The sequence below is a fragment of the Mercurialis annua genome, linkage group LG8 (genome assembly GCF_937616625.2).
Source record: "Mercurialis annua linkage group LG8, ddMerAnnu1.2, whole genome shotgun sequence".
NCBI lineage: Eukaryota > Viridiplantae > Streptophyta > Magnoliopsida > Malpighiales > Euphorbiaceae > Mercurialis > Mercurialis annua.
Window position 1 is genome coordinate 4,293,207 of NC_065577.1, and position 27,691 is coordinate 4,320,897.

At 33.0% G+C, this 27,691-nt stretch overlaps 1 protein-coding gene and 1 pseudogene across 1 annotated transcript; one reads left to right on the forward strand and one right to left on the reverse strand.

The window, feature by feature from the left end:
* On the forward strand, positions 1 to 27,282 carry LOC126661496 (disease resistance protein RPV1-like; annotated as a pseudogene).
* Positions 1,686 to 3,342, reverse strand: LOC126661495 (uncharacterized). Its single transcript, XM_050355349.2, has 5 exons — positions 3,223 to 3,342; positions 2,755 to 3,141; positions 2,575 to 2,673; positions 2,402 to 2,494; positions 1,686 to 2,325 (listed from the first exon to the last, which is right to left on the reverse strand). The coding sequence occupies exons 1-5, from the start codon at positions 3,340 to 3,342 to the stop codon at positions 1,720 to 1,722; spliced, it is 1,305 nt and encodes a 434-aa protein (XP_050211306.1). The 3' UTR covers positions 1,686 to 1,719.
* Positions 27,283 to 27,691: the final 409 nt, after the last annotated feature.

Sequence of the window (27,691 nt, forward strand, 5' to 3'; positions counted from 1 at the left end):
AACAGTAACAGAGTTCCCTTCACTAAACCAGTTCTGAATAATATTAGTAGCGATTCTTTTTGGAAGTCTAAGCCTAAAAATTTTAGTTTTCAAATCATCTCCATTTTCTTTAGAATTCCACTCCTCCTCTAATTCCGCACATTTTAATGCACCTGAAGAGAAAAACTGATGATTCAATTTCCGGTTCCCAATTCCGCCGCTGATTCTCAATTTGCTAGGGTTTATGCATAGAAAAAATGGAGTTAGCTGGATTTGAGAGAAATTCGATTTAAACAGAGGATTTAAAGGAGTGAGGAAAGTTAAGGATTTATAGAGCTTCCATTTGAAGGAAACAACTGAAATGTCAGGATTGGTTTCAAAGAACCTCAAGTCAGGAGCAGAATTAGGCATATAGCCCGAGGGGCATCCGCCCCCGCCTCAAGTAAGTTTCTTTCTTTCAGATCTACTATGGATTTATAGAACCTCAAGTAAGTTCAATTATCACGTAAATCAAGCATTGAACTGTTAATATGAACTCATTAGCATTTTCGTTTGACTTCAGCTATGATATGCAATTCATTCTTATTTTATAGGATACTGATTTTACTATCTATTTTAGAGTCTACCTTCTCATTTCTTAAATATGCAAAGGTATATTGCTTTTGGATCAATTTGTGTTTGAATTAATCTAATTAATATCTTCAACCCGTCTCTAACATTATTAAAAAAAAATGGATTTTTTCCATCAAGAAACTTTTGTGACGGAAAATATCGGTCACAAATTTTCTAATGTCCATTTCCGTCACAAATTTTAAAAGAAAAAAAAATGAAAATGATTATTTAAAACAATTGCTGAAAAAGTAATTATTTAAAAAATGATTATTTTTAAAAAATATTTGAAAAACAATATTTATATAGAATAATAAACTATTTTAGAAAGTAATCATTTTTTTTTTAAATAACTAGATTGTTTGAATGTTTCTTTTGTGATATATAAATCAAAACCAGAAATTTCCTTTAATATTGTATGCCAGGGAAGGTATAGAATGTGAAAGTCTTTGAAATTGAAAGTGACTTAATAGGAAAACAAATTACAATTTTTTTAATATGCATAGTTGTAGAATAAAAAAATTAGATTGTTTGAATGTAGTTGCTTCTTCCAGCATGTTAAATATATCATCAAACTTTCAACTTATTATAAAATATATAAGTAATTATTAGCTACAATTTAGTTTAATATATATATTTCATATGGTTTAATGCCTGTTTCTTCCTATATATATTCTATTTGAATGTACATATTAGATATATAAAAAAAACTAAAATCTCCTTATAGACTTGAAGGAATCTGTTTTCAGGGTTTTTTCCCAAATAATTCCTCCATAAAAAACTTATTCCCAAATGGTGCCTCTGGCTTGAATCCGCAAGTCTGACTTGCGGATTCAAGCCAGAAACCCTTAATCACTAGATTAAGGGTGATTAACCCTTAATCGAATGATTAAGGGCTGACACCAATCATTGGGAGACAGTTTTTTCTCCCAATGATTGGTGATTAATGCCCAATCATTAATCCCAATATATTAATAAAAAAAATTAATTTATTTATTAATCTATTTTAACAAATACCTACTAATTTAAAATTGATAAAAATATTAAACATTAAAAATTAAATACAAATTATAACATTTATAATAATTTAAAATAACAATATTATTTTAAAATTGTTTACAAGTACTAAAACTAGTCACGATATCGAGCCGGTTTCCGCATGCGGGTTCTCATGTCATAACCCTGCTGAGTGCGTCGGTGACGTGAGGTATCAGTCACAGGGTTATAGTCGCCACCGTCACCCTCGTCACTGTTATCAGAATCGTCGTTGTCTTCTGAATCGTCACTGTCTTCGTCTGCAGACTGGTGTGGCTGTTCTATAACTGGAGCTGGAGTAGTGTCTCGCAGATCCTGCGAGGTGATGTCCGGATACAGGGTAAAACCAGGAGGCGTAAAATGCTGAAACCGATCACCGGAAAACGGATCAGCAGACAGATCTGCACCAGAGCACCACGGCTCCGCAGTCGAGAAATACATCTGCGAAGGATCTTGAGCCTGAGGCGACCCAGAAGGTGGTACCTGATGTGACGATGACGCCTGTCCTACAGTAGGTGCGGCGGGATAGTAGAACAACTGTTCAATGAAATCCGACTCTGTCGACGTACGCCATGGGACATCTGAATGCGTCGGCGGTGCAGGCCATGACTGATCTGACTCTGGCTGAGCCGGCGTACCTAGTGGAGTATATCCCATCTCTCCCAGATATGAATGGAAAGACGGAATCGGCGGCTGGCGAACCTGAATAATGAATTGATTAGATTTATAAACTGAAATAGAAGATTATAAATTACAAATATAATAAAATAGGTCGAACCTGTGAATCAGATGGCGCAAAAGGATCTCGAGTGTTGGCAAATGTCGTATGTCTAAAAGATGAGTCACTATACGGCATCGGCGCCGGGGGGACCTGAACAACGTAACTTATTAAATTGTAAACTAAAAATGTAAATTATAAATTAACTACAATAATAATAAAGTAACTCAAACCTGTGACTCAGATGGCCCTGGTGGATCCTGAGTGGTCGTAATGGTCGTATCTCCAAAAAATGAGTCAACATACGGCATCGACGCAGGCGGGACCTGAAACTATAACATCAGGTGGCACTAAGCGTAAGAGCATAAAATACGAGTTAATCAAGTGAAATAGTATATTAAATTGTCTCAAACCTGTGGATATGATGCTTGGGGTGTCGCCCCGGAGGTTGACCCATAATGTTGTCTTTCCCAGTAGTCCGCATGCGGTATGTCTGAGGTACCCGCCACCTCCGCGTGAAAAAATAATGGCTCTGGGATAGGGTACACATGCTCTGGACGAGGTTGTGGAGGCATTCTGCGTGGCTGTCGACGACGTCCTCTAATAGAGCTTAAATCAACCTGACAGGGAGGGAGCGGAGGCAGCTGGTATGGTCGGTCGGCTGGCTCAGGAGGGGGAAGTGTGACGTCCCTGCGATCCTCCATGGTAGCAAGCTGAGAACTTCGTGCACCAAACCTAATCCTGCGAGCGGCACTCGAACTGGCCTCCCCCGTAACATGGGTTCTCTCCTGCAAATCGCGCTGTGACAATATACAATAAACAGTCACTAATATTATTAATGAAAATTAATAAAATGTAAATAGTTTTAATTTACAAAATACGTACACTAGTGTAATACCCCGAAAATTTAAGGATGTAATTTTAAAAGATCGGACGGTGAGATTAGTCCCGTTGACGTATGAGCCGGGAGTAGAAAAGTCAATTTGACGATGTAAGGTCATAATCGAGTCAAATTGTGTGAATTATGTGATTACGTGTTAGAAATAGATTGCGTGCTATTTATTATGTGCAGTGGCATTTTCGTAAATAAATGCAAAATATTTTAAAATGAGTTTTACAATATTGTAAAATAGGTTAAATATGAAATTTGACTTTTTAAGTTAAAATAAATAAGAATGCATCGGAATTGGTTTCCGAGAAAATATTATTTATGTTAAAAACCGTTAAAATAGTATGTAATTAATTAATCATAAAAATAAATATACTATAAAATATATTGTAGAGACTAAAAGGAGAACAAATGGGGTGTAAGGGTTGTGACACATGTAGATACATGTGTCATGGAAACAAAAAGGGGTTGTAGAGATTGTGACACATGTAGATATATGTGTCATGCAAGAAGAAGGAATTTATAAAAGTATGACACATGTTAAAACATGTGTCATGTGTAGAGACAAAAGAATTAAAAAAGGGTTTGATTTTTCTTTAAAGATGACACATGTTATGCTATGTGTCACTTGGATAAAACAACTTGGTGACTAAGTTACTAAATAAAGTTATGGAAGGATTATAGTTAAAGAAACAAATAAAGTTAGGGATTAAAAGGGTGCTTTTGACTTGCTATTTTCGGATATTTCTAGAGGAAAGAGAATTTTCCTATTTTAGTTAGACAACTTCATCTTCTTCATTGTGTTTTCTCTTTCATTAAACTTCACCCCCAAATACTCATAAACCACCATTTTTACTCAAGTTTAAGCTTAAAATCAAGGTATTTTCTTGTACTAATAGTTTATACATGCTTTACAAATGGTTTTGATGGTGTTTTGAGTTTTAATTTCGAATTCTATTTAGTGATTAATAATTATTTCGGGATTAATTAAAAAGTATCAAAACTTGATTTTAATTTATGAGTTTGATGTTAATAAGTGAGTAGAAGCTTTATGGGTGTTTATGTGTTAAATTCGTTCTTATGTGGGTATGAACTCAAAGCTTTAAAAACTTAAAATTTCTTCTTGAATAAGTGTATTTAGGATGATCAACTACTTGGGTATCTATTATTTTCAAATTTTGAGGTGTTAATCTATATGTTATGCTTTGGGTATTTCTTGAAACCAACTTGATGATTTTAATGGGTATTAAATCCGAAAATTCCCTATGAAATTTTAATAGTTTTGAGTTGTATGTTAGATAAAAATTTGGTTAAGTAAATTGACATGCAAATAGATTCTTAAATAATCCAAACTTGTTAAAGTGGTGGGTTTAATTTATTTTTAAATTATGGTGAATTTTTCAAAGGACTATGCTTTAAAAGTTTGAGAAAAATCCTTTGAATTTTCATGATTTAATTAAATCCGAAAATTTCATGAGTAATTGTAATATGAAATTTTGAGGTTTAGAGTGTTCTTGAACTCTTGATAAAAAAAAAAGTTAAAGATCTAATAATTATTTTATTTTATTAAATCTGAAAATAATATTTAGATGTTATAATTTCAAGTGGGAATCGAAAATAAAAATGTTATACCTTAGAGATTATGATTTTGAAATTTTTATGTGTTAAAGTGAAATTTTGATATGGAATTATGGTGGATAGTTGTTTGTTAGAATTGTTGTGCATGTAATTAATTTTATGTTGGTATGGTTATGAGAAATTAAATTATGTAAAAAAAAAAGAAAAGAATGTGTAGAGATTGTTAAAATTGGAGGCCATATATATATTGATTTTTATGTTAGCAATTTGTATGAAAATTGTTTGATAGTTCGGTATTATTTTTGTAAATTCATAATTACATGGTTTATTATACATGTTAAATATTCATGCTTAGATTTATTGAGAATGGTTAAAAGTTGGTGTGAATTTTGTTAATTTTGGAGATGATTAGCAAATTAAAAAGTTAAGGGGTTAAAATGTAACTTTCGTAAAAATAAAGGACCAGTCAGTATTTTAACCAAAATTTCAGATTATAGATGTACATAATCTGATGTAGAATGATTTTAAATGATTTTAGTAAGTTTTGGAAAGATTTGAATGTTTTTGCCGAAAACTAGAGTTTTGGGGTTAAATTGTAGTTTTCCAAATTATGAGGGGCTACATGGTATGTTAGCCAAAGTTTCCAGATTATATTTGTTAATAATCTGAAGTAGAATGACTTTGGATATTTTAAGTAATTTTCTCGATTTTAAAATCGATTAGTTTACGAAAGGACCTAAATGGTCAATTTTGAAAAGCTTGAGGATATTTTAGTATTTTAACCAAAAGGGGAATTTAAGCCAATATAGGGCTGTTTTAATTATCTTATGGAATGGTTAGACCCAATATTGAAAGTAAATCCGAATTTTAATATTATTTAGTTCGGTAATTAATGGAATAAGGGTAATGTGATAAAAGGGAAATATGGTAATTTGATTAGTTTAGTGAAACTAATTAAAGAGATAAAAGAAAAAGAATTATTTGTGGTTATTTATGAAAGTCCATAGATGTGGAATGAACCTTGAATTTATTTCAAGTGTTTTCCTGAATCGAACCCGATAGAGTAGGTTCGTAATTCTCGAATAGTCGAGAATGAGAAGGAATTGTGAATCGGTTACGTTGAAATAACGACCGAAAATGATAGTGTTTTGTGAAAAGTTTTTAATGTGATGATTGTTTGTATACGATATGATATCGTATTTATGTGGCTACGTGTTTAGAGGTCGGTAATAGATTTAGAATTCTATTTTGAAATCGACTTAACACGATTCCTGAATATAGATGTGACGGAAAGTCAACTATTGACGGATCAAATTGAAGGAGCACCGGTTGGAATAGACCGAGTGGCTAATAGTGGATCATCGTGGCGTATTTAATTATTTATGGAGCGACAGTCTGTGAGTTTGCATTATTACATGCATACATTAAAGTAATAAAATTATAATTATTACTTTAATGTGGGAAATTAATATCATAAAGCATTTTAAATATATCGTATATTTATTTTGAGTAAATAAAATTATTATGGAATGAGTCTACGAAACGTGCCATCCTATTTGGGCTATAATAGGACTATGTGATCACTAGTTATTGCATGCATATTTATTTTATGTAAAGAGGAATGTACTGTGTGAATCTAGACGACGGTCTAGAAGTCTGAGACGACGGTCCAGACATTGCGGGAGAGCTTCTAAGACGACGGTCTAGAACCCCGAACAAGTTAACGGTGACAGAACGATAGAGTTCGGCCGATTGATTTAAGAACTAACGGCGTCATGGAACACTTAATGTTATCGGTCGTTGAGTTCATGAGAAAAGTTGGGAACAGTCTAAACAAAAGTTTAGAACTGTAAAGGATAGTGGAAAATAAACTAGAGTCGAGTGAATCTATGGGTTCAGCCGACTAGTTTATTAATCTAAGTCTGAAAGGAGACTTAGAGGAATATGGATTAGAAACAACATTTCATTCAAAAGCTTTACGTTTCTGTGATTGAACCAGTACTAAATATTTTAATACGACTATTTTATAACGGGTTAAATTATTTAATGTGTGTTTGTAAGTTGTAAACTCACCAGTATATCTGACCCACGTTGTGGAACTATTTTTCAGGAATATTGCCTGTGTCTGGACAAGACTTCATCTTTTTGATTCATGAAGTCTTCGTTTTGCGTATATGGTATTTGGTCTTATCTTGATCTGTAGAGCTGCAGTAGAATAGATAGACAGACGCCTTAGCATGTCAGTATTTGCGATGTTTGCCACGCATGAACTCTGTTTTGTTTTCATCGCACGATTATAATATATTTTAATGACATGCATTAAGGTATTGGAAAATAGTTGCAACCCGGGTACACGGTAGTACCGGGAGTTTTGAGATACAGTGTAAAGGAAACTGTACGCAACTATGTTATGTGTATAATGTGGGGCCCAGCGTGGCTATATGCATAATTGCATGTTATCGGTTTTGTAAAAGACGGTATTCAAGGAATACGCGTTAAAACGATAACCAGTAATTGAAAAGTAACGGTTTTAATTTAATGAATGTGTTTGCATAATGAAATGCATTTAAATCCATAATGAAATGGTCTGCATAGTGGAATGCAGTTATCACCATAATGAGATGGTGTGTGCATAATGAGATGCATTATTAACCCCAGTGTAGTGGGTATGAAACTTGAATACATTAATTAAATAGGAAATTAATTGTAAAGTTTCATTATGATTTTATCGGAACGTTTTTAAACGGAGATTTTAAAATGTTCGAAAATGTGTTTTGAATTCCGCGAAAAATTTGAAGTGATTTTTAAAGTATTTTTAAGGCTTGCTACGGGTTTCGGAGCAACCACTCCCATTCCCTAGCGCCGGTCTCGATGCCGAGAATCGGGTCGTGACAAAGGTGGTATCAGAGCAATGGTCGATGAGTTGGGCCATTGCGTGAAAATGTGTGAGCAATATTCGAAAAAGTCGAATGATTGTATAGTGATAAAGTGTAAAGGCTTAGAAATGTCTATCTTGTTCCTAGGAATTTATAAGTATTCATAGGAATCTACTGCAGCATATAAGAATTCGAATCATGTCTTTGTTATGTCATCGTTTTCAAAATCCTCGATCTTCAGCTTTCCCTTAGGAAGTGAGTCTGTGATTATGTGATTATGTGCTTATTTGCAATTCTATGATTCGTTGATTAAAGTTGATTTCGGTTAATGAAAACCGAATATGATTGCATGATTTTTAGTATTTAAAACGTGCAAAATGTGATGTGTGGAAAGTATGAAAATTAATTGTTTAATTTTTATGTTAAAAGTTATATGGTTTATGTTTGGCTATTCGGTGAGTATATGTTTAAAGAATGATGTGCGATTTGTTTGCGCATTTGAATTTGATTGGTTGCTAAGTGAGCAACGTGATTTGATTAGAATGAGTGACTAAATATAAGTGGGAACTCATGTTGTAGAAGTAGAACATGATAAAGAGGAGACTCATGATGAGACCTCTGTTCAGGGTAAAGGAAATGACTCATTACCTATAGTAGGTAAAAATCGCGAACGATAGATAATAATAGATATAGAGACATTGTCGTTGACATCGAATTGATCAACGAAAGAAGAAAGCGAAGAATGATTTTTACAGAGTTGGAAATGTCTAAAGCAACTTATTTAAAGGAGTGTCAAATTATTTTCAAAAGAGTTTTATTATAAACTTGTGATCACAAGGGAATAAAATTTAAATGAGATTTTCTTTGATTTCAAAAAGTGAAAATTTTGAAAGTTTGTTGAAAAGAAAAAGGGGACGCCCTATGTTTTAAAGTGAATTTGAGTTTTAAATAAGTTTTGTTGGACATAACTCTGTAGTATCGAAAGAAGTTTGAGATAATCAGCATTGTTCGTGGGACAAAGAATTCAAGTACGTTCCGATATTCAAGTATAAGGAGAAATTCTTATCGAATATCCGGATTTCTACCCGAGTAGAAATTCGATAGCGATAGAGTAGAATTATCAGGTATTTTAGATGATAATACCGATAATGTAAGCTAGGTATATCCTTTGAGATATAAGGATTACGCGGCGGATCGAGCGAATAGATCGATTAAGAGTACGCTAGCGAGATGTTGCACTAAAGATAAAGTAGCATAGTACGAAATGTAGAAAGCTATTGAGTGAGCGGTAGCAATTGGATGTGTAGAACCATCCTATTATAATAAGTAAGTGCGTCGTGGTTAAAGACGATGTTGATACCAAAGTATAATTTCATCTTTTACGAGATATGATGAAATGGAAAAGGAGTAATCCTGAAATAAAGAGTAGAGGTGAATAAAGGATTAATAGAAAAGAGTATGGAAAGTGATTACGATCAAAGATAATCGGTAAATCTCGTGTATTGGTCATGAACGGGATTCATGAATTATTTAAAGAAAAATAAGTATAAATGGAAGAATGGATAAGTGAAAGTTAGCATTGAAGCTATATAAAGTGATGAACAAGAATTTAAGGATTGTCGTAGTGAGAATAAAAATCAATTGAGAAAAGTGATTAAGAGGCAAAGTGATTGGAGTAAGGGTGTGTGTTCTCTGACAAATAAAGTCATGAGTAGAAAGTGATGTGATAAGGAGACAAGACAATTGGGTACCAGAAATATCTTTTCTGACGCCTAGAAAGGTAGTAGAAGGTTGTATGCGTGTGCTCAAGATAGAGACACGAGTTGTATGATGTAATTGGTGAGATTTTCACGAATCAAAGTGAATGGAATCTCAGGCTGAGAAATTGATTTAGAAAATTTCGAAGCTATGATTACACTGCAAAAACATTACAGAATAGGAAATGTTATGGCAAATGTGTTGAGTACAAAATCTTCGGATAATCTCACGCGTGACGCAAAAGCATTGACTAAATCCTTAACTCGGAAATATTATAATTTCCTAGAGAAAGAATTCTGTGGTAGAAGGAGGTAAGTTCCGGTGTGGGAAATTGATTATTGGCATATGAATTAAGGAGTTATGAAGTAATGAAGTGTATTTGGCGAAAGAATCGTCACAAGTTAATTCTGGAATTGATTCAGATTAAAGAAAAAAAAAGGGGAGAGAATCTAAGGACGTTACAAAATAGAAAGTACAGTGATGTAATGGTGTAAGAGGTAAAAGAAAATCATAAAAGAAGTTTAAGAATATAGTAAGTAGAATGTTCGAGAATACGATCGTTATGTTATAAAGAAATAGGAATGAATATCGAATGGTGAGTCGATATCAAATGGGATGGTAAAATGAAAGTTGGTATCAAAATTTGGAAATTCCAAGGATTAAGAGAATAAGATTTGATATAAGAAAGTGGTAAGTACGAGTTTGACATGTGAAACTCGGAAAACATAGAAAAGAGTGAAGGAGTTGTAAAGATGCGGTTAATATGAAAACTGTGAAAGAAATGAGAATAAGAAAAGATAGTGATATTTGGATGAGAACGCAGTGGAAATGATAGGTAGAGTCGGTAAACATTAACGAGAAAGTAAAAGTAATTAATGAGATAAGGACCAATGAAAGAATTTTATATATTGGAAAAGAGAAGATGTAAAGTATCAGAGTAGCGCAGTGGAAGCGCAAAGGATTTATATTTTACATTAAAATGAGTAACTGGTAAGCACAAACGAGTTTTAAGCAATTCGAGGACGAATTGTTTTTAAGTGGGGGAGAATGTAATACCCCGAAAATTTAAGGATGTAATTTTAAAAGATCGGACGGTGAGATTAGTCCCGTTGACGTATGAGCCGGGAGTAGAAAAGTCAATTTGACGATGTAAGGTCATAATCGAGTCAAATTGTGTGAATTATGTGATTACGTGTTAGAAATAGATTGCGTGCTATTTATTATGTGCAGTGGCATTTTCGTAAATAAATGCAAAATATTTTAAAATGAGTTTTACAATATTGTAAAATAGGTTAAATATGAAATTTGACTTTTTAAGTTAAAATAAATAAAAATGCATCGGAATTGGTTTCCGAGAAAATATTATTTATGTTAAAAACCGTTAAAATAGTATGTAATTAATTAATCATAAAAATAAATATACTATAAAATATATTGTAGAGACTAAAAGGAGAACAAATGGGGTGTAAGGGTTGTGACACATGTAGATACATGTGTCATGGAAACAAAAAGGGGTTGTAGAGATTGTGACACATGTAGATATATGTGTCATGCAAGAAGAAGGAATTTATAAAAGTATGACACATGTTAAAACATGTGTCATGTGTAGAGACAAAAGAATTAAAAAAGGGTTTGATTTTTCTTTAAAGATGACACATGTTATGCTATGTGTCACTTGGATAAAACAACTTGGTGACTAAGTTACTAAATAAAGTTATGGAAGGATTATAGTTAAAGAAACAAATAAAGTTAGGGATTAAAAGGGTGCTTTTGACTTGCTATTTTCGGATATTTCTAGAGGAAAGAGAATTTTCCTATTTTAGTTAGACAACTTCATCTTCTTCATTGTGTTTTCTCTTTCATTAAACTTCACCCCCAAATACTCATAAACCACCATTTTTACTCAAGTTTAAGCTTAAAATCAAGGTATTTTCTTGTACTAATAGTTTATACATGCTTTACAAATGGTTTTGATGGTGTTTTGAGTTTTAATTTCGAATTCTATTTAGTGATTAATAATTATTTCGGGATTAATTAAAAAGTATCAAAACTTGATTTTAATTTATGAGTTTGATGTTAATAAGTGAGTAGAAGCTTTATGGGTGTTTATGTGTTAAATTCGTTCTTATGTGGGTATGAACTCAAAGCTTTAAAAACTTAAAATTTCTTCTTGAATAAGTGTATTTAGGATGATCAACTACTTGGGTATCTATTATTTTCAAATTTTGAGGTGTTAATCTATATGTTATGCTTTGGGTATTTCTTGAAACCAACTTGATGATTTTAATGGGTATTAAATCCGAAAATTCCCTATGAAATTTTAATAGTTTTGAGTTGTATGTTAGATAAAAATTTGGTTAAGTAAATTGACATGCAAATAGATTCTTAAATAATCCAAACTTGTTAAAGTGGTGGGTTTAATTTATTTTTAAATTATGGTGAATTTTTCAAAGGACTATGCTTTAAAAGTTTGAGAAAAATCCTTTGAATTTTCATGATTTAATTAAATCCGAAAATTTCATGAGTAATTGTAATATGAAATTTTGAGGTTTAGAGTGTTCTTGAACTCTTGATAAAAAAAAAAGTTAAAGATCTAATAATTATTTTATTTTATTAAATCTGAAAATAATATTTAGATGTTATAATTTCAAGTGGGAATCGAAAATAAAAATGTTATACCTTAGAGATTATGATTTTGAAATTTTTATGTGTTAAAGTGAAATTTTGATATGGAATTATGGTGGATAGTTGTTTGTTAGAATTGTTGTGCATGTAATTAATTTTATGTTGGTATGGTTATGAGAAATTAAATTATGTAAAAAAAAAAGAAAAGAATGTGTAGAGATTGTTAAAATTGGAGGCCATATATATATTGATTTTTATGTTAGCAATTTGTATGAAAATTGTTTGATAGTTCGGTATTATTTTTGTAAATTCATAATTACATGGTTTATTATACATGTTAAATATTCATGCTTAGATTTATTGAGAATGGTTAAAAGTTGGTGTGAATTTTGTTAATTTTGGAGATGATTAGCAAATTAAAAAGTTAAGGGGTTAAAATGTAACTTTCGTAAAAATAAAGGACCAGTCAGTATTTTAACCAAAATTTCAGATTATAGATGTACATAATCTGATGTAGAATGATTTTAAATGATTTTAGTAAGTTTTGGAAAGATTTGAATGTTTTTGCCGAAAACTAGAGTTTTGGGGTTAAATTGTAGTTTTCCAAATTATGAGGGGCTACATGGTATGTTAGCCAAAGTTTCCAGATTATATTTGTTAATAATCTGAAGTAGAATGACTTTGGATATTTTAAGTAATTTTCTCGATTTTAAAATCGATTAGTTTACGAAAGGACCTAAATGGTCAATTTTGAAAAGCTTGAGGATATTTTAGTATTTTAACCAAAAGGGGAATTTAAGCCAATATAGGGCTGTTTTAATTATCTTATGGAATGGTTAGACCCAATATTGAAAGTAAATCCGAATTTTAATATTATTTAGTTCGGTAATTAATGGAATAAGGGTAATGTGATAAAAGGGAAATATGGTAATTTGATTAGTTTAGTGAAACTAATTAAAGAGATAAAAGAAAAAGAATTATTTGTGGTTATTTATGAAAGTCCATAGATGTGGAATGAACCTTGAATTTATTTCAAGTGTTTTCCTGAATCGAACCCGATAGAGTAGGTTCGTAATTCTCGAATAGTCGAGAATGAGAAGGAATTGTGAATCGGTTACGTTGAAATAACGACCGAAAATGATAGTGTTTTGTGAAAAGTTTTTAATGTGATGATTGTTTGTATACGATATGATATCGTATTTATGTGGCTACGTGTTTAGAGGTCGGTAATAGATTTAGAATTCTATTTTGAAATCGACTTAACACGATTCCTGAATATAGATGTGACGGAAAGTCAACTATTGACAGATCAAATTGAAGGAGCACCGGTTGGAATAGACCGAGTGGCTAATAGTGGATCATCGTGGCGTATTTAATTATTTATGGAGCGACAGTCTGTGAGTTTGCATTATTACATGCATACATTAAAGTAATAAAATTATAATTATTACTTTAATGTGGGAAATTAATATCATAAAGCATTTTAAATATATCGTATATTTATTTTGAGTAAATAAAATTATTATGGAATGAGTCTACGAAACGTGCCATCCTATTTGGGCTATAATAGGACTATGTGATCACTAGTTATTGCATGCATATTTATTTTATGTAAAGAGGAATGTACTGTGTGAATCTAGACGACGGTCTAGAAGTCTGAGACGACGGTCCAGACATTGCGGGAGAGCTTCTAAGACGACGGTCTAGAACCCCGAACAAGTTAACGGTGACAGAACGATAGAGTTCGGCCGATTGATTTAAGAACTAACGGCGTCATGGAACACTTAATGTTATCGGTCGTTGAGTTCATGAGAAAAGTTGGGAACAGTCTAAACAAAAGTTTAGAACTGTAAAGGATAGTGGAAAATAAACTAGAGTCGAGTGAATCTATGGGTTCAGCCGACTAGTTTATTAATCTAAGTCTGAAAGGAGACTTAGAGGAATATGGATTAGAAACAACATTTCATTCAAAAGCTTTACGTTTCTGTGATTGAACCAGTACTAAATATTTTAATACGACTATTTTATAACGGGTTAAATTATTTAATGTGTGTTTGTAAGTTGTAAACTCACCAGTATATCTGACCCACGTTGTGGAACTATTTTTCAGGAATATTGCCTGTGTCTGGACAAGACTTCATCTTTTTGATTCATGAAGTCTTCGTTTTGCGTATATGGTATTTGGTCTTATCTTGATCTGTAGAGCTGCAGTAGAATAGATAGACAGACGCCTTAGCATGTCAGTATTTGCGATGTTTGCCACGCATGAACTCTGTTTTGTTTTCATCGCACGATTATAATATATTTTAATGACATGCATTAAGGTATTGGAAAATAGTTGCAACCCGGGTACACGGTAGTACCGGGAGTTTTGAGATACAGTGTAAAGGAAACTGTACGCAACTATGTTATGTGTATAATGTGGGGCCCAGCGTGGCTATATGCATAATTGCATGTTATCGGTTTTGTAAAAGACGGTATTCAAGGAATACGCGTTAAAACGATAACCAGTAATTGAAAAGTAACGGTTTTAATTTAATGAATGTGTTTGCATAATGAAATGCATTTAAATCCATAATGAAATGGTCTGCATAGTGGAATGCAGTTATCACCATAATGAGATGGTGTGTGCATAATGAGATGCATTATTAACCCCAGTGTAGTGGGTATGAAACTTGAATACATTAATTAAATAGGAAATTAATTGTAAAGTTTCATTATGATTTTATCGGAACGTTTTTAAACGGAGATTTTAAAATGTTCGAAAATGTGTTTTGAATTCCGCGAAAAATTTGAAGTGATTTTTAAAGTATTTTTAAGGCTTGCTACGGGTTTCGGAGCAACCACTCCCATTCCCTAGCGCCGGTCTCGATGCCGAGAATCGGGTCGTGACAAAGGTGGTATCAGAGCAATGGTCGATGAGTTGGGCCATTGCGTGAAAATGTGTGAGCAATATTCGAAAAAGTCGAATGATTGTATAGTGATAAAGTGTAAAGGCTTAGAAATGTCTATCTTGTTCCTAGGAATTTATAAGTATTCATAGGAATCTACTGCAGCATATAAGAATTCGAATCATGTCTTTGTTATGTCATCGTTTTCAAAATCCTCGATCTTCAGCTTTCCCTTAGGAAGTGAGTCTGTGATTATGTGATTATGTGCTTATTTGCAATTCTATGATTCGTTGATTAAAGTTGATTTCGGTTAATGAAAACCGAATATGATTGCATGATTTTTAGTATTTAAAACGTGCAAAATGTGATGTGTGGAAAGTATGAAAATTAATTGTTTAATTTTTATGTTAAAAGTTATATGGTTTATGTTTGGCTATTCGGTGAGTATATGTTTAAAGAATGATGTGCGATTTGTTTGCGCATTTGAATTTGATTGGTTGCTAAGTGAGCAACGTGATTTGATTAGAATGAGTGACTAAATATAAGTGGGAACTCATGTTGTAGAAGTAGAACATGATAAAGAGGAGACTCATGATGAGACCTCTGTTCAGGGTAAAGGAAATGACTCATTACCTATAGTAGGTAAAAATCGCGAACGATAGATAATAATAGATATAGAGACATTGTCGTTGACATCGAATTGATCAACGAAAGAAGAAAGCGAAGAATGATTTTTACAGAGTTGGAAATGTCTAAAGCAACTTATTTAAAGGAGTGTCAAATTATTTTCAAAAGAGTTTTATTATAAACTTGTGATCACAAGGGAATAAAATTTAAATGAGATTTTCTTTGATTTCAAAAAGTGAAAATTTTGAAAGTTTGTTGAAAAGAAAAAGGGGACGCCCTATGTTTTAAAGTGAATTTGAGTTTTAAATAAGTTTTGTTGGACATAACTCTGTAGTATCGAAAGAAGTTTGAGATAATCAGCATTGTTCGTGGGACAAAGAATTCAAGTACGTTCCGATATTCAAGTATAAGGAGAAATTCTTATCGAATATCCGGATTTCTACCCGAGTAGAAATTCGATAGCGATAGAGTAGAATTATCAGGTATTTTAGATGATAATACCGATAATGTAAGCTAGGTATATCCTTTGAGATATAAGGATTACGCGGCGGATCGAGCGAATAGATCGATTAAGAGTACGCTAGCGAGATGTTGCACTAAAGATAAAGTAGCATAGTACGAAATGTAGAAAGCTATTGAGTGAGCGGTAGCAATTGGATGTGTAGAACCATCCTATTATAATAAGTAAGTGCGTCGTGGTTAAAGACGATGTTGATACCAAAGTATAATTTCATCTTTTACGAGATATGATGAAATGGAAAAGGAGTAATCCTGAAATAAAGAGTAGAGGTGAATAAAGGATTAATAGAAAAGAGTATGGAAAGTGATTACGATCAAAGATAATCGGTAAATCTCGTGTATTGGTCATGAACGGGATTCATGAATTATTTAAAGAAAAATAAGTATAAATGGAAGAATGGATAAGTGAAAGTTAGCATTGAAGCTATATAAAGTGATGAACAAGAATTTAAGGATTGTCGTAGTGAGAATAAAAATCAATTGAGAAAAGTGATTAAGAGGCAAAGTGATTGGAGTAAGGGTGTGTGTTCTCTGACAAATAAAGTCATGAGTAGAAAGTGATGTGATAAGGAGACAAGACAATTGGGTACCAGAAATATCTTTTCTGACGCCTAGAAAGGTAGTAGAAGGTTGTATGCGTGTGCTCAAGATAGAGACACGAGTTGTATGATGTAATTGGTGAGATTTTCACGAATCAAAGTGAATGGAATCTCAGGCTGAGAAATTGATTTAGAAAATTTCGAAGCTATGATTACACTGCAAAAACATTACAGAATAGGAAATGTTATGGCAAATGTGTTGAGTACAAAATCTTCGGATAATCTCACGCGTGACGCAAAAGCATTGACTAAATCCTTAACTCGGAAATATTATAATTTCCTAGAGAAAGAATTCTGTGGTAGAAGGAGGTAAGTTCCGGTGTGGGAAATTGATTATTGGCATATGAATTAAGGAGTTATGAAGTAATGAAGTGTATTTGGCGAAAGAATCGTCACAAGTTAATTCTGGAATTGATTCAGATTAAAGAAAAAAAAAGGGGAGAGAATCTAAGGACGTTACAAAATAGAAAGTACAGTGATGTAATGGTGTAAGAGGTAAAAGAAAATCATAAAAGAAGTTTAAGAATATAGTAAGTAGAATGTTCGAGAATACGATCGTTATGTTATAAAGAAATAGGAATGAATATCGAATGGTGAGTCGATATCAAATGGGATGGTAAAATGAAAGTTGGTATCAAAATTTGGAAATTCCAAGGATTAAGAGAATAAGATTTGATATAAGAAAGTGGTAAGTACGAGTTTGACATGTGAAACTCGGAAAACATAGAAAAGAGTGAAGGAGTTGTAAAGATGCGGTTAATATGAAAACTGTGAAAGAAATGAGAATAAGAAAAGATAGTGATATTTGGATGAGAACGCAGTGGAAATGATAGGTAGAGTCGGTAAACATTAACGAGAAAGTAAAAGTAATTAATGAGATAAGGACCAATGAAAGAATTTTATATATTGGAAAAGAGAAGATGTAAAGTATCAGAGTAGCGCAGTGGAAGCGCAAAGGATTTATATTTTACATTAAAATGAGTAACTGGTAAGCACAAACGAGTTTTAAGCAATTCGAGGACGAATTGTTTTTAAGTGGGGGAGAATGTAATACCCCGAAAATTTAAGGATGTAATTTTAAAAGATCGGACGGTGAGATTAGTCCCGTTGACGTATGAGCCGGGAGTAGAAAAGTCAATTTGACGATGTAAGGTCATAATCGAGTCAAATTGTGTGAATTATGTGATTACGTGTTAGAAATAGATTGCGTGCTATTTATTATGTGCAGTGGCATTTTCGTAAATAAATGCAAAATATTTTAAAATGAGTTTTACAATATTGTAAAATAGGTTAAATATGAAATTTGACTTTTTAAGTTAAAATAAATAAAAATGCATCGGAATTGGTTTCCGAGAAAATATTATTTATGTTAAAAACCGTTAAAATAGTATGTAATTAATTAATCATAAAAATAAATATACTATAAAATATATTGTAGAGACTAAAAGGAGAACAAATGGGGTGTAAGGGTTGTGACACATGTAGATACATGTGTCATGGAAACAAAAAGGGGTTGTAGAGATTGTGACACATGTAGATATATGTGTCATGCAAGAAGAAGGAATTTATAAAAGTATGACACATGTTAAAACATGTGTCATGTGTAGAGACAAAAGAATTAAAAAAGGGTTTGATTTTTCTTTAAAGATGACACATGTTATGCTATGTGTCACTTGGATAAAACAACTTGGTGACTAAGTTACTAAATAAAGTTATGGAAGGATTATAGTTAAAGAAACAAATAAAGTTAGGGATTAAAAGGGTGCTTTTGACTTGCTATTTTCGGATATTTCTAGAGGAAAGAGAATTTTCCTATTTTAGTTAGACAACTTCATCTTCTTCATTGTGTTTTCTCTTTCATTAAACTTCACCCCCAAATACTCATAAACCACCATTTTTACTCAAGTTTAAGCTTAAAATCAAGGTATTTTCTTGTACTAATAGTTTATACATGCTTTACAAATGGTTTTGATGGTGTTTTGAGTTTTAATTTCGAATTCTATTTAGTGATTAATAATTATTTCGGGATTAATTAAAAAGTATCAAAACTTGATTTTAATTTATGAGTTTGATGTTAATAAGTGAGTAGAAGCTTTATGGGTGTTTATGTGTTAAATTCGTTCTTATGTGGGTATGAACTCAAAGCTTTAAAAACTTAAAATTTCTTCTTGAATAAGTGTATTTAGGATGATCAACTACTTGGGTATCTATTATTTTCAAATTTTGAGGTGTTAATCTATATGTTATGCTTTGGGTATTTCTTGAAACCAACTTGATGATTTTAATGGGTATTAAATCCGAAAATTCCCTATGAAATTTTAATAGTTTTGAGTTGTATGTTAGATAAAAATTTGGTTAAGTAAATTGACATGCAAATAGATTCTTAAATAATCCAAACTTGTTAAAGTGGTGGGTTTAATTTATTTTTAAATTATGGTGAATTTTTCAAAGGACTATGCTTTAAAAGTTTGAGAAAAATCCTTTGAATTTTCATGATTTAATTAAATCCGAAAATTTCATGAGTAATTGTAATATGAAATTTTGAGGTTTAGAGTGTTCTTGAACTCTTGATAAAAAAAAAAGTTAAAGATCTAATAATTATTTTATTTTATTAAATCTGAAAATAATATTTAGATGTTATAATTTCAAGTGGGAATCGAAAATAAAAATGTTATACCTTAGAGATTATGATTTTGAAATTTTTATGTGTTAAAGTGAAATTTTGATATGGAATTATGGTGGATAGTTGTTTGTTAGAATTGTTGTGCATGTAATTAATTTTATGTTGGTATGGTTATGAGAAATTAAATTATGTAAAAAAAAAAGAAAAGAATGTGTAGAGATTGTTAAAATTGGAGGCCATATATATATTGATTTTTATGTTAGCAATTTGTATGAAAATTGTTTGATAGTTCGGTATTATTTTTGTAAATTCATAATTACATGGTTTATTATACATGTTAAATATTCATGCTTAGATTTATTGAGAATGGTTAAAAGTTGGTGTGAATTTTGTTAATTTTGGAGATGATTAGCAAATTAAAAAGTTAAGGGGTTAAAATGTAACTTTCGTAAAAATAAAGGACCAGTCAGTATTTTAACCAAAATTTCAGATTATAGATGTACATAATCTGATGTAGAATGATTTTAAATGATTTTAGTAAGTTTTGGAAAGATTTGAATGTTTTTGCCGAAAACTAGAGTTTTGGGGTTAAATTGTAGTTTTCCAAATTATGAGGGGCTACATGGTATGTTAGCCAAAGTTTCCAGATTATATTTGTTAATAATCTGAAGTAGAATGACTTTGGATATTTTAAGTAATTTTCTCGATTTTAAAATCGATTAGTTTACGAAAGGACCTAAATGGTCAATTTTGAAAAGCTTGAGGATATTTTAGTATTTTAACCAAAAGGGGAATTTAAGCCAATATAGGGCTGTTTTAATTATCTTATGGAATGGTTAGACCCAATATTGAAAGTAAATCCGAATTTTAATATTATTTAGTTCGGTAATTAATGGAATAAGGGTAATGTGATAAAAGGGAAATATGGTAATTTGATTAGTTTAGTGAAACTAATTAAAGAGATAAAAGAAAAAGAATTATTTGTGGTTATTTATGAAAGTCCATAGATGTGGAATGAACCTTGAATTTATTTCAAGTGTTTTCCTGAATCGAACCCGATAGAGTAGGTTCGTAATTCTCGAATAGTCGAGAATGAGAAGGAATTGTGAATCGGTTACGTTGAAATAACGACCGAAAATGATAGTGTTTTGTGAAAAGTTTTTAATGTGATGATTGTTTGTATACGATATGATATCGTATTTATGTGGCTACGTGTTTAGAGGTCGGTAATAGATTTAGAATTCTATTTTGAAATCGACTTAACACGATTCCTGAATATAGATGTGACGGAAAGTCAACTATTGACGGATCAAATTGAAGGAGCACCGGTTGGAATAGACCGAGTGGCTAATAGTGGATCATCGTGGCGTATTTAATTATTTATGGAGCGACAGTCTGTGAGTTTGCATTATTACATGCATACATTAAAGTAATAAAATTATAATTATTACTTTAATGTGGGAAATTAATATCATAAAGCATTTTAAATATATCGTATATTTATTTTGAGTAAATAAAATTATTATGGAATGAGTCTACGAAACGTGCCATCCTATTTGGGCTATAATAGGACTATGTGATCACTAGTTATTGCATGCATATTTATTTTATGTAAAGAGGAATGTACTGTGTGAATCTAGACGACGGTCTAGAAGTCTGAGACGACGGTCCAGACATTGCGGGAGAGCTTCTAAGACGACGGTCTAGAACCCCGAACAAGTTAACGGTGACAGAACGATAGAGTTCGGCCGATTGATTTAAGAACTAACGGCGTCATGGAACACTTAATGTTATCGGTCGTTGAGTTCATGAGAAAAGTTGGGAACAGTCTAAACAAAAGTTTAGAACTGTAAAGGATAGTGGAAAATAAACTAGAGTCGAGTGAATCTATGGGTTCAGCCGACTAGTTTATTAATCTAAGTCTGAAAGGAGACTTAGAGGAATATGGATTAGAAACAACATTTCATTCAAAAGCTTTACGTTTCTGTGATTGAACCAGTACTAAATATTTTAATACGACTATTTTATAACGGGTTAAATTATTTAATGTGTGTTTGTAAGTTGTAAACTCACCAGTATATCTGACCCACGTTGTGGAACTATTTTTCAGGAATATTGCCTGTGTCTGGACAAGACTTCATCTTTTTGATTCATGAAGTCTTCGTTTTGCGTATATGGTATTTGGTCTTATCTTGATCTGTAGAGCTGCAGTAGAATAGATAGACAGACGCCTTAGCATGTCAGTATTTGCGATGTTTGCCACGCATGAACTCTGTTTTGTTTTCATCGCACGATTATAATATATTTTAATGACATGCATTAAGGTATTGGAAAATAGTTGCAACCCGGGTACACGGTAGTACCGGGAGTTTTGAGATACAGTGTAAAGGAAACTGTACGCAACTATGTTATGTGTATAATGTGGGGCCCAGCGTGGCTATATGCATAATTGCATGTTATCGGTTTTGTAAAAGACGGTATTCAAGGAATACGCGTTAAAACGATAACCAGTAATTGAAAAGTAACGGTTTTAATTTAATGAATGTGTTTGCATAATGAAATGCATTTAAATCCATAATGAAATGGTCTGCATAGTGGAATGCAGTTATCACCATAATGAGATGGTGTGTGCATAATGAGATGCATTATTAACCCCAGTGTAGTGGGTATGAAACTTGAATACATTAATTAAATAGGAAATTAATTGTAAAGTTTCATTATGATTTTATCGGAACGTTTTTAAACGGAGATTTTAAAATGTTCGAAAATGTGTTTTGAATTCCGCGAAAAATTTGAAGTGATTTTTAAAGTATTTTTAAGGCTTGCTACGGGTTTCGGAGCAACCACTCCCATTCCCTAGCGCCGGTCTCGATGCCGAGAATCGGGTCGTGACAACTAGTGCCAGCCTCTGCACCCTGAAGTGTAATCCATCTCCGGCATCGACGCCTATACCAGTCCATGTACTGGGAATGGTAATGGGGTGGGTGCTGAAGCTGCCGGCCCTGAACTACAAACGCGTTTCTATTGTTCCAAAGTTGCACCCAGTAGTCCATCTCATATGCGAAGCTCGAGGAACCCCGGTAGCGGACGTTGTGAAGCTCCTCAGTCTGCAAGGGGGGCAACGGAATAGGCTGAACTAGGCCGAACTGCTGAAGCACCCTGTCTGGCTGGTGCCACTCCACAATGTTATAGTAAATGAGTGGGACTCGCGCACGCCAGAGATGTGCCCCATCGAGGTACTCTCGAGGGATCGAGCTGAGAATATCGTCAGAATATGGCTGCCAGTGGATCTGGACAATAAAATTGAACACAATGTCAAAATGTGGTTAATTATGTAAAATTAAACTGAAATAACTACAAAACTTACATCCTCGTATCGTAGGCACATCTCGTGGTATAAATGGGCCAAAACTGCAGATCCCCAGCTGATAGTCCGTAAATCATGTAAATTTGCTAAAAGGGGTAAAATTCTCAAACCCAAATGACCACTGTTCAGGTCTGGGAAGCACAAAGTCTGTAGAGCAGCCCATAGGTACGCCCTAACCGCCCAGTTTTTTGCCAGTTTTTTCAAATCCTTATCTCTGAAATGAGTATTGAAATTACTCGCTAAATGCCTTATGCAAAACATGTGAGAAACATCCGCCCACTCCGGACGCTTCAAAACAGCTATTATTCCACCAGCGCGATCCGAAATAATTGCCACTTTTCTCTCCTTGATAACATGCTCCCGGAGATGACTCAAAAAATATTCATAGCTTGCTGCGCTCTCCGATTCGACAAGTGCAAAGGCAAGTGGCATTATGTGATTGTTTCCATCTATCGCCGATGCGATCAACAAGGTCATTGTGTATTTTTCATAAAAAGGAGTCCCGTCAACGAATAGCACAGGTTTCAAAAAAGCAAATCCAGCTGTCATCGGGTAGAAGGTCCAAAACATTCTGTGAAACATTCTCACTCGGGCATTTTGCGAGTGGTTTGTGTAAATTGGATCGCCTGTTTAATAGAATTTGAACATAATTAGAGACGGAACACAATTGTCTTGGCATGGACATAATAAAATACAGATTGTACTTAAAAATGTACCTTCTGCATGCCAGAATGATCCGGGTTTTGTGACCTTCACATTGGCCATGAAGCTACAAACTTCGGCGAAAGAGTCCTTCCAGTTTCCGTAGGCGCTGCATATTGCCTTCTCCTTAGCTAACCAAGTTCTTTTATAGGTAGGCATTACAGAAAATCTTTCCCAAATACCAGCAATCAGCGTCTTGATGCGAATGTCGCGTTGTTCCAACACCAGGTCCTTGATAAATTCTACGATTTGACTAGACTTAAAGTTTCGATGGTCGCGACCTGTCATAAAATGATCGCACGTGTGTGGCCCTATATATTTTGTCAGGGTCCATGTATGATTTGCCTGTAGTTTGGTTGCTCGCAACCACCATCCGCAGATTTCGTTGTGTCGGCAAACAAACACGATTGTCTTGGGGGTAGTCCGATGAAACTGGTGCTCCTTCCCCATAGCGATTGAATAAGCGGTTGCACAGGTCTGAACAGCATCGCGACTTTTAAAGGTCATCCCCGTTTGAAACTCCATTCCTGGCTGCCAAGTAAAATTCGGGGTCTCACCCCCATTCAAGTCAACTACGAAATCGTCAACATTTACACGACTAACGTGTTCAGGGAGCTGCGACTGGTAATGAGTTTGTTCTCCCGAATTGGCCATTCCTAACTCGGCGTCGATGTCTCCTGCATCATCTTCGTCGCTCTCATAAAAGTGTTCGTCTTCATCTTCGTCACTGCTCCTTACTGACTCATTGTCCCACTCTGACTCGCTCGAATCGCTTAACTCCAAATTATCCAGCGAAATTTCAGTTCCACCCAAAATCCGGTACTCAACGTAGAACTCCATAATTCGTAGATTCGGACATCTCATAGATTCGGTTAGTATTCCAAATAAATGGTTATTGTCCTGCACTAAAAAGAGTGCGTACGAATCTACTTCACCCCTTACAAATTTAGGCAGTCTGAATAAAATTTGTGTAATCTCCACTTCTGAGTTAGTAGAGTTCGGTCCGCTACAAACTGCTCTTTTACAAATGTTAACCAATTCATCGAAATTCATTCGTTCACTGAGTGGCATCTTCACTCGACAACCACCGTGATATTCTACTCCACGGGGGGAGTTTACAATTTGCCCATCGAACCATATTAGAAAGGATACATTGAGTGTCGACATTACTACACATTTTTTAACAAAAAATTAATTATCTATATTTAATATTTGTCCATAAATTATGATAACCATTTCAAATACAAAGCATCTTTTAATCACATTTTACTAGCACTAAATAATTATAACAATTATTTCTAATACTTTACTAACAATATAAAAATAATTTCACTTTTAACAATTATAATTTTTTAATATTTTTCTAAAAATTACTAATCCCTAACATTTTACTAAAATGTAATTAATTTTTATTATTATCCATTATACTAATTTCTTTAAATCATACCATTTTTTTAAATTATGCTTGATTCTAGAATTTTATTTAATAATGATAATACTTACCATTTTACATTACAAATTCTATATAGTAAATCAATAATTTTCACAATTAGTATTTTCTAATTTTTTAAACATTAAACTAACATACTAAAAAATTTAATTTTTTTTTATTTGACTAATTTCTAAATTAAATATTCACAGTTATAATAAATACTCTAAAAATATCAACCCAAAATTAATTATTAACATCTAATTAACAATTTATATTTAAATTAAAATAAATAAAATATTTACTAACCTCTTGTAGTCCACAAGCAATAATACACTATCCGTTGTTAACGCCTAGCTCTGATACGCTGTCCGTCGTTAACGCCTAGCTCCGATATTTGTAAATTATAGGATTGTAAATTTAAATCGAAAAATTGAAAGGATTTTCGAAAAAAAAAATGAATTGAAAGGGTTTTTTTTTTTTTTTAAAAGAAGAGTGTGGCATCCGGGTGTGCTGAAAATGCACACCCGGGTGCTAAATATATCTAAATGTATCCGCAAGTCATACTTGCGGATACATTTAGTCTGATTCCCATGCGGGAATCATAACTGATTCCCACATGGGGAATCAGTTAATTATCCCCTTAATATTAATTAAGGGGATTGCTGCTTGAATCCGCAAGTATGACTTGCGGATTCAAGCAGCAGGCACCATTTGGGAATAACTTTTTTCTGTAGGAATTATTTGGGAAAAAACCCCTGTTTTCAGATATATTATGGCTTCTACTTCCTCTGTTTCCCATCAATGGAAATATGATGTTTTTATTAGTTTTAGAGGTGCAGACACTCGTGATGGTTTTCTCAGTCATCTCTTTGATGCTTTATGCAGAAATCAAATTATTGCCTTCAAAGATGAAAATCTTGATCGAGGAGAAGAGATATCAAATACTCTGTTGCAAATTATTGAAGAATCATACATTTCAGTTATTATTTTTTCAGAAAATTTTGCAAATTCGCCATGGTGTTTAGATGAACTAGTGAAGATAATCGAATGCAGCAAATTGGTAGGACAAGAGATATTGCCAGTATTCTACCAAATAGATCCGACTGATGTGCAAGAGTTGGCCGGAAGCTATGGCGATGCATTTATCAAGCATAGGGAAAAATTCAAAGAGGACTTGGATAAAGTGGAGAATTGGAGCCATGCTTTGAAGCAAACAGCAGGAATGTCGGGATTGGTTTCCCAGAACCTAAAGTAAGTTTCTTCCTTTTCTTTATCTCTTTGTTTTAATTATCACTTTAACTAAGCCTTGAACTTGTTAATATATATTCATTATGTTAACATTTCCTATATAACTTCAGCAATGATATGGAACTTCATCAATTAATGCAATGCAGTTTATTTCCATATCATAGATTATAACTCTAATTCATCATTTCGTTTTACGTTTTAATTAGAGTTAATGTTACCATATAGCACAATCTTTCGCCTTTTTTTCAAATTGAGCACAAACTACAAAATGTCTCACCAAATAGCAAATCTTTGCGGCATATATAGCATAAATGTCTAAAATAACGTCCTTTTGGTCATCCACAAAACAAAAAACGACGCCAATTTTTAAAAGAAATGCAAGGGTATATGTCCTCTATATCCACTGATATTTTATTTTTCTCTATTAATTATTAGGCCCGAATCCAAACTAATTGAAGAAATTGTCAATCATATTTTGGAGAAATTAAATTAAATATTTCCTAATGATCCTTATGATGATGGTTTGGTTGGAATTGCTCCACGTATTAAGGATGTTGAATCATTACTGCACTTGAAAGCTACGGATGTGCGCTTCATAGGAATTTGGGGCATGGGCGGCATAGGTAAAACAACTCTTGCTAGCAAAGTATTTGATCGGTTCTCTTCCCAATTTGATGGTCAGTGCTTCATTTCAAATATTCGAGAAAAACTGGAAAAGTGCACATTAGATGGCTTACAGCATGAAATCCTATCCAAAGTATTTGGGAAGAAAAATTCAAATTTTGGTATGCCAATCATGTTATCATCTTCCGTTAGGAAATGGTTTATGAGGAAAAAGGTTCTCATTGTTTTGGATGATGTTAGTGATTTGAGTACATTAGGTTTTCTAATAGGAGCCAATGCCATTTATAGTCCAGGGAGTAGAATTATTTTGATTAGTAGAGATAAACAAATTCTCAAGAGTAAATGTGATGATATATATGAAGTTCAAGAGTTAAATTCTAATGAGGCTCTTCAACTCTTTAGCCTGCATGCTTTTAAACAAAACTATCCAACTGAAACATTCATAAAAGTGGCAAAAAGGGTAGTGAAATACACACAAGGTAATAAAATTTTGCACCAAAATGCTTCCGCAATGCTCCTAAGCTCGATTAGTCGTGGTTTTGTAGCTCTTAGAGGCTCGAGAGAGCGGGAGTTACGATCTTAGAACGCTCGGCCCTCGTTTAGAACCCTAAACCTGATACCCTTGATTGCATGATCTAGGAGGATTATTAGCTCCCAAACCTCTTTATCACTTGAATTTCGTTAATTATTATAGTGTTTACTCGTTTTTTTAAATTAGTAAATTGTTAATTCCTAGACTAGCGTAAGTTGTTAGTAGTTGGTTGATTAGTTAATTAAGCAAAAACATTTATTCTCTTGCTAAACGAATTGAAGATCAAAATCTAATTCACTCACTTTGAACCTCTCATCCTTGTGGGTACGATAACTCGGACTTATAGTCCACTATTTACAAGTTGGTAAGTGAAATTGCTAACACCTACCTCATTTTCTTACTTTAATAACTTGTACTTCAGATTTTTTTTTTATACGATTTTTCTTATTTCTCTCAATCA

Coding starts and splice junctions, on each gene's coding strand:
- LOC126661495 (XM_050355349.2), bottom strand. CDS start 3,342: ATGACCTTACATCGTCAAATTGACTTTTCTACTCCCGGCTCATACGTC. Junction 3,142..3,222: donor GGGGTATTACACTAGTGTAC/GTATTTTGTAAA, acceptor ATATTGTCACAG/CGCGATTTGCAGGAGAGAAC. Junction 2,326..2,401: donor TTGCGCCATCTGATTCACAG/GTTCGACCTATT, acceptor TTCATTATTCAG/GTTCGCCAGCCGCCGATTCC.